The sequence below is a fragment of the Schistocerca cancellata genome, chromosome 3 (assembly GCF_023864275.1).
Source record: "Schistocerca cancellata isolate TAMUIC-IGC-003103 chromosome 3, iqSchCanc2.1, whole genome shotgun sequence".
In the NCBI taxonomy this organism is placed as follows: domain Eukaryota; kingdom Metazoa; phylum Arthropoda; class Insecta; order Orthoptera; family Acrididae; genus Schistocerca; species Schistocerca cancellata.
Window position 1 is genome coordinate 901,706,881 of NC_064628.1, and position 13,483 is coordinate 901,720,363.

Here is a 13,483-nt window from a genome sequence, read left to right on the forward strand (position 1 = left end):
AGGTAACTGAATATACTATTTCACTTACCACCATAAACTCGTGCCTGTCCAGCATTCCATCTTTATCCATATCTGCAAGATCCCATATTTTTCCCAGTGTTTCCAGTGGCAACTTTGAATCCATTAAAACACCTTTAACCTATCAATTTTGAATACTTGTTAGGAAATATTCTTCAAAGAATAGAAAAAGATCTTTACAAAGATTAAGATATGTAAATATTTACAGCACTTTGAAAATTTTTAATATTTTTTGTGTAATACACAATATGTGTTTACCTTATTTCCAGGGATCATTCCATTTAGAGGTTGTAATGAATCAAATAATTTATCATATTTTGCCTTTTCCGCTGGTTTTACTGCCCAGTCACTAAGTGATACAGAGCTGTTCATGATCGGTGGTGACATAAGGTTATTGTGAATTGTACTTGCAGGTAGAATATCCCCCTGAAAAAAAGGAAGAATTCTGTCAGTACATGGCTACTGCTCCCTTAAAGAATACAGTTGTCTAATTATTGCATAGGAAAACAGAAAATATCTTGTATGGAAAAACAATTTCCAGCAAGCTGCTAGCTAACAGCACATAGAGTTTCCCCTCAGTCTCTCTTTTTTGTTTTTACTTTAACACTGGTTCTCAATAACAGTCAATACTTACCTTCTGAAGGCGAAATGTATACTACAGCCAATAAACTCACATAGAAGTAAAAGTGATATACTCCCAGTAGCTCTGTTACCAGGGAGGGGAGGGAAATGGGTTGGGGAAGGTTTACAAGGAAGGGCAGCTCACTCAGATCCCAGGATACCCACCTGTAGTCATGATGGGGTAGTCTAATCCTTACTACAGGTGGATGTCCATCATAGATAAGAATTTATCTCCTTCAGAAACTGTGGTTAGTTTACTTCACAATCAAAATAAAAGCACTTCCTAATTGGGTGAGGATTTTGCAATGTATTTTCTAAATATTGCTATAGCTGCAAATGAACTAAAATTAATCTGTAAACAGTACTGTCTAAACTACACTCCTGGAAATGGAAAACAGAACACATTGACACCAGTGTGTCAGACCCACCATACTTGCTCCGGACACTGCGAGAGGGCTGTACAAGCAATGATCACACGCACGGCACAGCGGACACACCAGGAACCGCGGTGTTGGCCGTCGAATGGCGCTAGCTGCGCAGCATTTGTGCACCGCCGCCGTCAGTGTCAGCCAGTTTGCCGTGGCATACGGAGCTCCATCGCAGTCTTTAACACTGGTAGCATGCCGCGACAGCGTGGACGTGAACCGTATGTGCAGTTGACGGACTTTGAGCGAGGGCGTATAGTGGGCATGCGGGAGGCCGGGTGGACGTACCGCCGAATTGCTCAACACGTGGGGCGTGAGGTCTCCACAGTACATCGATGTTGTCGCCAGTGGTCGGCGGAAGATGCACGTGCCCGTCGACCTGGGACCGGACCGCAGCGGCGCACGGATGCACGCCAAGACCGTAGGATCCTACGCAGTGCCGTAGGGGACCACACCGCCACTTCCCAGCAAATTAGGGACACTGTTGCTCCTGGGGTATCGGCGAGGACCATTCGCAACCGTCTTCATGAAGCTGGGCTACGGTCCCGCACACCATTAGGCCGTCTTCCGCTCACGCCCCAACATCGTGCAGCCCACCTCTAGTGGTGTCACGACAGGCGTGAATGGAGGGACGAATGGAGACGTGTCATCTTCAGCGATGAGAGTCGCTTCTGCCTTGGTGCCAATGATGGTCGTATGCATGTTTGGCGCCGTGCAGGTGAGCACCACAATCAGGACTGCATACGACCGAGGCACACAGGGCCAACACCCGGCATCATGGTGTGGGGAGCGATCTCCTACACTGGCCGTACACCACTGGTGATCGTCGAGGGGACACTGAATAGTGCACGGTACATCCAAACCGTCATCGAACCCATCGTTCTACCATTCCTAGACCGGCAAGGGAACTTGCTGTTCCAACAGGACAGTGCACGTCCGCATGTATCCCGTGCCACCCAACGTGTTCTAGAAGGTGTAAGTCAATTACCCTGGCCAGCAAGATCTCCGGATCTGTCCCCCATTGAGCATGTTTGGGACTGGATGAAGCGTCGTCTCACGCGGTCTGCACATCCAGCACGAACGCTGGTCCAACTGAGGTGCCAGGTGGAAATGGCACGGCAAGCCGTTCCACAGGACTACATCCAGCATCTCTACGATCGTCTCCATGGGAGAATAGCAGCCTGCATTGCTGCGAAAGGTGGATATACACTGTACTAGTGCCGACATTGTGCATGCTCTGTTGCCTGTGTCTATGTGCCTGTGGTTCTGTCAGTGTGATCATGTGATGTATCTGACCCCAGGAATGTGTCAATACAGTTTCCCCCTTCCTGGGACAATGAATTCACGGTGTTCTTATTTCAATTTCCATGAGTGTATTAATCCTGCTAATCCAAGCAGCATCTGAATAATGAGTTGATAATAAATGTGGAATATTCTTTTTCTTTCAATTGATACCCAAAGCATTTGAACTTTATCAATGATTTAGTCTTTGAATCAGATCAGGCAATTAAGGGCATATTCTCTTTTGTATCATTTCTGACTCCAGTAAGTTCAGTATTGCATGATGGTCGGTGGAAATTAGTCTAGAAATAATTCATAATTTCTAAATTTCTATTCTGACTGCAACTATGGAAGTGGGCAAAAATGGTCTAGTTACATACTAATTATGTTAATAAAAAAGTTGTTCTAGTGTTTTGTTGTCAACATTTTTGATGCTAAGGTCCTTACAGTATTTTTGTGGATCATCTATAAGCTGTAGCAACTTCTTTATCATTATCTCTTATCATTCTTGACCTTTATCAAATCATAAGGGGGGGTGGGGGTAAAGGTTGGCTTGACAGTATTTTCTCTAAACGAAGAGCCCAGAACTTACATATTTCCAAAGACCTACATGATGAGAAAAAAATGTTATGCTTTTCAGTCTTTGACATACAGTACCACATAAGGATAAGTTGTTGTACATCACTAACAAGTCTGTGTCTTGCAATAATCGAATATTTGTTCCAAGCTGTAAACCTGTGCTGTATCTTTAAAGAATTTCTTCTTCTTCTTCTTATTTTTCTTGTTGTGCCAACACCACTCCAATTCTACTGTATTTGATGTAAGCTGCTTGCAGTATCGCTAACAATCTAAGTTACTGGTAAATATTTATAGAATAAAAATCTGCTTCAGCTGCTAGTAATTTTCTTAATTTATTCCACAGCCAGTTTCAAAACTCTAAGCTTCATCTTCAAGTGCTACCAAATATTTAAAAAAACATGAATGTGTGGTGGTCAGGCCAGTCAGTCATTGGGCATCACACCCACGTCAAACTTTCATGTCGTGCTGTCCAGGTGGGTGCTGCGGTTGCTGTTCCTATGCTTGCACGAGTTTGTTTGACATGGGCCCAATTCCCAATGACTGAAGAGCCCAACCGCCACAATTACATTTTCATACTTGGTTGGTGGTACCAGAAGTTGAAGCTTTAAGCTTCAAAACTGGTCATGGAATAAATTAAGAGAATTACTAGCAACTGAAGTGGATTTTTATTCTACAACTATGTTCCTCAGTTGCAGATATTCACCTGATCAATAATTTTTTATTGGTAAATACATTTTTCACACCATTGCAACTCTAAGTGCCTTTTACAATTTTTTTCTTCCCTAAGTTCTTTCTAGGATATTTTGCCCATTGGGTGAAACTTCATTCTTAACATTCCCCTGCAGTCCAACAACCAATTTTAGTAATATCATATAAATTAGACTGCTTTGTAGTCCGCATTTCTCTTTTATATGCACATTTTTCTTTTCTTTTCTTGTTTTTTTGGTAATCTGGAAGAAAGATAATGGAATTTCCATTTCCTCCTCCTGAAAACTGGCCAGTCTGATCAATTTAATGAGTCAGAAAGGAGTTTACAGCTTTGAAATTACAGAGAATTTTTTTGAGATAACTTACAGAATCGGTAGATGCATCATTTTGTAGCAAGCAACCTCCAGTTTCACATAAAAGTGCCAAGTGCCATTTTGGTTAAACGTGATTACCATTTGTGACACAACAGACATCCAAACGGTACTCAATTTCTTCCCACATTTGTTGCAGCAAATTGGGCACAACTTGTGCAAGAGCAGTATAGATTCAGTTTTTCAGGTCACTAAGCTTTTTGGTAGGGGAGGAACATACACACGGTCTTTAAAGAAACACCAGATAAAGAAATACAGCGGTGACTAGACTGTGGTGCAAAGTGTCCACGCGACTGGCCCTTCATGACCACTCCACCGATCTGGGAAGTGATTATCGAGGAAACCTCGAACTTCCGTAAGGAAATGAGGTGGTGCACTGTTTTGCTGATTGTAAACCATGCCACCTCAGTCATCTTCATTGATCTGTGGAATTAAAAAGTTTTCAAGCATATCCAGATACACAACACTGGTGACTGTTTTCTTGAAGAAGAAAGAGCTGTACACTTCCAATTTGCTAAGAGTGCAAAACACATTAATTCTGGGGCTGCCATGAATGTGTTCCAGCGTTGCATGTGGATTTTTACTGCCTCATATTCTCAGGTTGTGTGTGTTCACCAAGCCACTGATATGAAATGCTGACTCATTGCTGAAGATTATTGTGTTCAGAAATGTATCATTGTTCTCCATCTGGTGCGACATTTCTACACATTGTTCTCCATCTGGTGCGACATTTCCACACATTGTTCTCTATCTGGTGCAACATTTCCACACAGAATTCCTCACGAGCAACCTTATCTGCATCACTAATGTGGTGTGCCACTGTCAATCTATATGGTTTGAAGTGTAAACATCAACACAGTACTCGCCAAACAGTCTTTTGTGGAATACCAGTCTCGTGAGGCACACGTCACATCGATTTTTGGGGACTGTGGGCAAAGCGCGCCCCAATCTTTTCAACATAATCAACACACAGGCAACCTGGTGATTTATCATGTTGCAATGATCAATCCGTCTCAACACAATTCTTGAGCCAAGAATAATTGTAGACCTGCTTGGACTTTCTTTAGCGTATTCAGTGCGAAATTTAGGCCGAACAGCTGTTGCAGAGTTCATTTCATGAAGCCAAAACACACAGCAAGCAAGCTCTGGACCAGTGAAAGCAGCCATTTTAACTGTGCACTTGCTGACATACATGGTGGAGCAATGGGGTACTGATTCACTACATGAATCAAACTTGAGGTTGTTCACTACATGACACATCTAATCATTCAGTAAGCTCTCAATAAATTTCTATATTGTTCCACAGTTGTAAAGTCCTTTTTGACTTGGCCTGTATAAGTAATTCAATGAAATATGGTACATGCAAAGTGGTCTCCCAATATAGTAAGTAAATTCTATCCCGTGACGTGTGATGAACAGAGACAGAACTGTGAAGCTACATGTCTTATATTGCCAGTTATCTGATTTACAGTATTTTCCACAAAGAAAATAAGCTCTTTTAACATTTGAAGTTTACCATATTATTTTCTGTAATTTGGAATTTCAAGTGAAGTGTTGCAAGCTTTCCACTCATTGCCAAACAAACTACTGTTGTTCCACTGGTAGTCAATTTCATTCTCTCAAATTCTGCTTGTCCAAATTCAACTCTACTTTTTTCTCTCCTTACAGCCCCATCTTAATTATTACACCATCAGCAAATACCAAGGACCCTTTCTCATATTGTTTAAACAACTGCTTGTAGGACTAAAATTTCAAACAAACTTTGTCTTTCCCTGGCACTGGGTGGAGCTCTCAATTTCTTACAAATACATGTGAGATCATTTGCTACTTCCTTATGCCATAGATAGTGGCACAAGAAATATCATGCACAATATCTTTGCTGATGTGCTAGGTGGTAATATCATGTTTACACTCAGAGTAACCCCCGCAAAAGCTGCCAAGTTATATTGTACATACAATGCACAGGAACACTGCTAACAGTTTGTAGAAAGTGCAGTCAATCTTCTTTCTGTCTGTGAGTGAAACAAAGAGGATCTAATGGCATGTTCACCTGAACTATTCAATCATTATTCGGAGTAAACAACAATATTACAACAGTCGGCAGATTCGCTCAATGTGTACAAATGTTTTAGTATAACTGAACAGTTAATGAGCTATTGCTTTTTTACCATTTTTGGTGGTGGTGTATCCATCGTAATGTTCACCATATTTACGTCAATTCCAGATTGAGCCAATGCAACAAGTTTCAGTGCAACAAAGAAACCATCTTTGTTGAGAAATCCTTTTCCAGCTGGATCAGCAAGACTCCAGACTCTGCTTAAAACAACATCTGATAAACCAGACTTTTTCAAGAATTTTGCAGCTTGTAAGGCTCCTATGGTTCCATCACTGGAGTGTTCAACCTGTAACAAAATCAATAACAGGCTCTGAATAATAAGTGATGAAATGGTCTATATTACTTTGCTCTGGCACAGCCAATACTATAAAGAACAGAATTCATGCGGTAATCATTAAAATTATTGGGTTGAAATAGACATACACTCGCCAAATTTCAAGTGTTCAGTTACACAGCAAAGTAGCTGCTATACCAAACACATTTAGACTAGAAGACTTCCCCACAGTTAATGTTATTTCTTTAATGCAATGACACAAAGAAATAACAAAAAAAATCTTGAAAAGGTGACCAAAAATAGTCTACCTCAAGCAGAATTTGACTAATATCCCCTGGGTGTGGCTGGAATAAACGTAAAATTTGTTGGTCGCTAATGTATCACTTCATGTATAAAAATAATTATCTACTGACATATGCAACACTACTGCTAAAACTTAGGATCCTAAATGTTTCTTAGTGTATCACTGCCACTAAATTCTCAAAAGACAGAATCATCTCAATGTATGTAACGAGTCAAAACCAAGAAATATAATTGATATCATTTGCGCAAGATTATAGACTGCAGCTAATGCACAATTTAGAACGTGTCAGTGTTTTTCCAGTTATTAAGGAAATAACCAAAAGTAAGTACTGAAGGAATAAAGGGCTCTGTATATCCCCTCTCTTGAAATACAAACGCTGTTGAATAAAAGTTGATTTATTTGCCAACACACAGTTCCTGAGTGTGGGCAGGGGAAGAAGTCTTCCTTTGGACAAACAAATTTAAACACACTTTTTGGTTATATTTATTTTTGTGTTGCTTGCTTTTCAAATAGAATGATGTCTCATTTTCTATATTTTACTTTGCGCAAGTCTTGAAATGTGTGTGCTTGTGTTTCCTGAAAAGTTTGTATGGTTTTTATTCAGTTTTAAGAAATTGTAATTAATGTACTATTAATGTATTTATTTGGTATTGTACAGTTCAATTTAGGTATATAGGTTAATATAATTTATCAGAATCAGATGTAGGTCTCCTTTTCCGTATTATTTGAAGTTTGTGAGATGCTGTCAGTACTCGTTTGGTGGAGATCACGGAGTTGACTTTATCGTGAAGATATTGATACCAGCTTTATGTTAAAATTGGCTTGTTATTTCACTTTTCTGCAGCTACTGGCACTTCATAGTTGGTGGTTATCTTGAAGTTCAGTTTAACTGTATACATAAAATGAAGAAAACTATGCTACTTTAAGTTGCAATTTAGAGCTGTCAGAAATGATGTATGGCACTGAAAAGTTTCATATTTTTGGAGAGTGCATTAAATAAATTATGGTAAACAACATCAGCGGCTGCCAATTTCAGTTACTTGGCCCCTCTCTTGGATCAATTTCTGTTGTTACCCATGAATGATAACAATTCTAACATGACTTTTAGACATCTAGTTGATTCTGTATAAATTAATTAGCTTCCGGAGACAGAAGCCATGTGTGCATGAATTGTTGCACGAATGTGTGAGAATTCTACTTCTGAGAAGACTTTGGCCGAAAGTTTGAATATGTCTAGTGTTCCTTTCCTTGTGCCTGCCTGTGACTCAATGCCTCCTTTATGCAACGAACAGCAATCTATCCTTTTCGTACTGTTGGTTCATACTGGACTTTGCATGGTTTGAATTTATGCTCTAACAACAATGCATGGATAGCTTGTATATACGGATGCGTAATAAAACTGAATAAAGATGAAAAGTCACAAAAACAATATTTTGCTGCCATCTGAATATGTACACTATCAACATACAGCTCATGGTACCCATTAAAAAGTATTCCCACAACAGTTAATTGGAAAGAAAAAATTAAGATAGATTCTTCTCTACTAATAATACAGTTTCTGTGGATATGCATAATTAACACCAAAGTAGACTGTTGTTTCCCTTATATGTAGAACATTAATAGGGACCTTACACCATGACAAGCCATGACCTTAAACCTAACTGGCATCACTACCTTTGTGACGGGAAAAAGCACTAAACGAAACAACAATATCCAAGGTACAACTGGAATTATGATCAGTCAACCACACCCAAATTTATTCCTTTGTTTTTTGAATCTTTATAGAGTACAGATGATAAAAGAACTGGAAAATGGAAGGCTAAGACTGCCTTATTGTTTCACCATGCGTTGACTGCATTCGCATATCGACAGATGAAAACTGACTTCAAACGCTGCCTCAAAATGCAAAAGAACTTTCAATGTTATGAAAGTTTTGGGGTTGTTTAACACGAATAAGGAGGGAAATCAAGCAACCAGATAAAAATCTTCATCAGATATAATTGTCAAAAGACATTAACATTTTCCTACCTTGTGTCCACTTCCTTGCTACTTTAGTTATTGACAAGAAATCTGTCAGCATACCATATCTTATGTACCTTTGCTGCTTTGTCCTTCTTTCCCTTCATGGAAAAAATATCAAACACATCAAATATTCCAAATTAATCTTTCACTCGCAATGGAGTGTTTGTTATTTTCAAACTCTTTGGCAAATTAAAACTGTGTGCTAGACTGAGGTGCGAAAAATTTTATGGTGCTTTGCAAGAATGTTCCTAGAAATCAACAGAAGTTGGTAATAAGAGAACATAACATTAATAAATCATACTCACCTGACTGAAGTATGCCTCGTAAACTGAGTTATGATTACCAGCCACCTAAAAGAGAGAGAAAAAAAATAAATGTTAAACTCTCCTTACAATATCAACAACACAAACTTTTCCTATTCTTTGGTACAAATTTCTGAAAATAATTCACAAGATTGTCAGATACATAGGTGTTTTCCCCTGATATTCTAGTCTGATGATCCTGTGACAACTATCGCCCTTATAAAAAAGTTGCCAAAATGGAAGTGGGCTTGACACAGTATCAGCAAGGACATCGCAGTAAAACACATTCCTCAAAGGAAATTTCAACAACTGAGAAGTAGCCCAATTAATCTATGGCACTAACGCTTTCTTCTACTTATGTACTTACTCTGCAAACAACTGTGAAGCCCATAGCAGAGGGTACTTAGCACGGTATCATGTTACGTTTTTGGAAGCAGATGAATATTCGATATGGCTCAGCCTTTCACCAGTGACATAGGAATATTGCAGCAAACGCCGTAAACAACATGGTGACTATAGCATAATATCAGCAGCAATTTTTTCAAACAGGCTTATCTACAGATAAGTGTGTTCCCACATCCAGGTTTTTTTCAGATTCACATTTGTTGGCTCCACCAATGCACAACCAAACTGTCACCTTCCAACGCAATCTAGCCTTGAGCTAAGGCTACAGTTCAGTCTGACACCACATTCAGTCTTATTGTTTCCTTTCCTATGGGAGCAATATGTAGCAGAATGAAGAATATCTACAGATTTTTTGCTTAATAATGATCCTTTAAATTTTTTAAGTAGGCTTTTGCGTGTCTTCTAAAGTCTGCCAATTCAAATTTTCCAGCATCTCCATGACACTCTCTCATGAGAGAAACAAACCTGACCATTGCCAGTATCCCAATAATGAACCACACACAAGGTGATTACAGAAATGAGGAAATGTTTAAATAATTTAACCCACACAAATGTACTCATTGTGAATATCCCGCATCGTCATGATTTACCACCCTGGTCATGTGTGAACCGCGAAATTAATGTTGCAAAAGAGTGTATCACTGAAATATGCACTAACTTGAAGAATGTCGATATTGTAGACATAAACAGATTGGAGCGAAGGTTCCATTCAGTCCATAGACTTCATTTAAATACGCCAGGAAAGAAATTACTAGCCGAAAAAATATGTACTCGCATTTCGAAGAAGAATGAAGAAAAAAGTATAAGTGACAAACAAACGGAGATTAAGAAGTGTTTCACACAAGTTCCAAGCTGTGCCATCGGCCAAACACGAATTACCAAGTGGTTCAAACCGATTAGGAAAAAAACAATCAATCAAGTCGTCAGCCAAACGAAAATTATGAAATGGTTTAAACCAAAGAGGACAGATGTGGATGAAGCAAAACTTATACAAGCTCCAGAAGTTAACTCACCTGCTGATTGCCACCAGCAAACAGAAGCCACACACAAGAAACATACAGAAAATTTTTTAGGGTAAGTGCTGTATTAGAAATGCCATTAGATAAAGAATCAGAAACCGTTTCAACTAAAGTTACTAAGTACCCAGATTTTGCTATACTACACCATAACGTTCAGTCACTCAAAAATAAAATTTCCATGTTGGAAGCACTACTCCAGTATGCACTAAACATGGATATAATTTGCATTACTGAACATTGGCTACGAAATGACGAATAAAATTAACCTCAATCTCAGGATATAGATTAGCAAGTCATTTTAGCCAAGAGTTTTCCAAACATGGTGGCTCTGCTATCCTTGTGAAAGAACAAATAAAGTTCTGTGATGTCAGTAAAAGTTATATTGACTCAATTGAAAAAGACTTCGAGCTTTCCATTACCAAACTGCCAGAGCTTAATTTCATAGTTATTAACATATACAGAGCACCCAGTGGGAACCTGTCAGTCTTCATGAATAAACTAGAGGTTCTGTTGAACAAGATCAGTACACTAAATATGAAGATAGTGCTTTGTGGGGATTTCAATATTGATTTTTCAAAAGACAGCAGCAGCAGAGATGCTTTGATAAATATGACCAACACATTCAATATGATCCCCACAATACACTGTCCAACAAGATTAACAGAATGCACAAATTCCATTATTGACCAAATATTCATCTCAGAAACAACTTACAGATTCACAAGCAGAGTACTGAGCATGGGTTATAGTGATCATGAGGCACAGCTGCTGTGATAGAAATGCCAACAAGTAGTATCAGTTCCGGAAAAGTAGTTGAAAAAAGAACCTTTTCTGAAGATAACATTAGAATTTTTAATCTCTTACTGGCGAAGGAAAACTGGGAAAGCATCGCCACTCAGAACAATGTTGATAGCATGTACATGAGTTTTCAGAGCATCTTTGTTCACTATTTTAATGTAGCATTTCCAAAAGTAGTAAAAACAATAAAACATAACATTAATAAGCAATGGGTAACTAAAGGCATAAAAATTTCCAGTGAGAGAAACAGATTTCCGCAGTACTCTTGTAAGAAATATAGAGTAACCCAAGAATTCGCATATTATTCAAAAGCCTACAAAAGAATCTATGGTAGAGTAGTCAAAGAGGCAAAAATTATGTGGAATGACAATTTGATAAGAAACTCATCTAACAAAATGAGATCCACGTGGAGAGTTATAAAGAAAGAAACTTGTAGTTCAGTGCCAAAGAAAAAGAATGTATCATTAACACTAGAAGGCTCAAAAGTCACAGACCCAAATTCAGTTGTGGAAAAATTCAATGAATGCTTCACCTCACTAGCTGAAGACCTCATTCAAGTACACTGTCAAGGACCAGTCCCAAGTTTCTCCAGCAAGTCAGTGACCTTCAATGCTTTTATGTATGTGTATGAAACAAACCCCAATGAAATTAGAAGTAAAATTAAATCATTAAGCAATAAAATGTCAAGTGGTCTTGATGAAGTACCTGATTTCATATTAAAAGCATGTGCTCACCACATAGCAAACCCCTTGGCAAAAATTTTCAACCTCTCTTTAAAAACTAGTGTATTCCCAGATATTTTTAAAATAGCAAAAGTTTCACCACTGCTAAAAAAAAAGGTTCTTCTGAAAAAGTATCAAACTACCGACCCGTGTCACAGTTAAGCTCCTTCTCAAAAATTCTAGAAAAACTCTTCTATGACAGGCTTTTAAGTTTGATAAATAAATATGCACCTCTTACAGCATAACAACATGGTTTTAGAAAGTCTAAATCTACACAGACAGCAACTTTCGAATTCTTAGACTGCATTTTAAAATCCCTTGATCAACATAAATTAGCTGCAGGTATTTTTCTAGATCTATCAAAAGCCTTCGATGTCCCGGACCATAACATTCTGCTCGAAAAATTAGAAAGACGAGGAGTAAGAGGTGTAGCACATAGGTGGTTGTGTTCATACCTAAAAATCTGCAGGCAGAAAGTATCACTTTAGTATGAATTCAACAAAATGAATAAAGCAAGGAACAACTCCTTTCTTTCTAGGGAATTACCAATAAAATATGGTGTACCACAGGGCTCAATCCTAGGTCCACTACTCTTCTTGATTTATGTGGACGACTTAGTTGAATATATGAGTCCCACAAAAACTATCCTGTTTGCCGATGACACCAGCATATTGCTCACTGGATCCAGTCCAGAAACTTTGTGATCCACAGCAGAAAGTTCTATGAAAAGACTCTCTGAGTGGTTCACAAAAAACAAACCCATTATGAATACTGAAAAAACTGTGTGTGTTGATTTTCATTTAATTCCTCCAACTAATCAAATGTCTATTCAAGCCCAAGTAAAAAATGATCCCCTAGAAAATGTAAGTGTCACAAAATTCTTGGGTCTTTGGGTTCAGCAAGACTTAAAGTGGGACACACATATAAATAACTTGTGTAGAAAACTATCTTCTGTGTGCTATGGCCTAAGAATTTTAAAGGCTACAACAAGCAAAACAACAGTACTGCAGGCATACTATGCACAGTTCCACTCACTAATCCGATATGGGATCATTTTCTGGGGATACTCAACTCACAGTGTAAAGGTTTTTAGAATGCAAAAAAGAGCTTTAAGAATAATTTGTGGCCTTAAAAAGATGGAGTCCTGTAAATCCCATTTTACTGAGCTTGGTGTTCTAAATGTTCCAAGTTTATTCATTTATGAAACTATCTTGTTCACTAGGGACTACCTCCTGAAAACGGACAGAACAAAAGTGTACACAACTATAGTACCAGAAGGGAATCAAATATACATCAAAAATATCCCAGAACAACCACCTATCAGAGGAGCATAATTAACATTGGTGTAATACTACACAATAAGATACCAGAGGAAATAAATAATACTACTCATACAATATTTAAAGCTAAACTAAAGGCATTTCTAATAAAGCACTGTTTCTATTCTGTCAGAGAATTTCTGAATAAGTAACAAAACTAACTGTAGTAGGTACCTAATTTTAAATGATAATACTATGT

The 13,483-nt window shown here is 38.4% G+C and overlaps 1 protein-coding gene across 4 annotated transcripts in view; it reads right to left on the reverse strand.

The window, feature by feature from the left end:
• Positions 1-13,483, reverse strand: part of LOC126175977 (epidermal growth factor receptor substrate 15-like 1) — a 211,078-nt gene that overhangs the window by 193,317 nt on the left and 4,278 nt on the right. For all 4 annotated transcript variants that reach the window (XM_049923083.1, XM_049923082.1, XM_049923080.1 and 1 more), the window contains exons 2-5: positions 9,025-9,069; positions 6,172-6,405; positions 277-444; positions 29-139 (exon numbers count right to left, since the gene is read on the reverse strand). In XM_049923083.1, the coding sequence (XP_049779040.1) occupies positions 29-139; positions 277-444; positions 6,172-6,405; positions 9,025-9,069 (558 nt within the window). The remainder of the gene's footprint in view (positions 1-28; positions 140-276; positions 445-6,171; positions 6,406-9,024; positions 9,070-13,483) is intronic.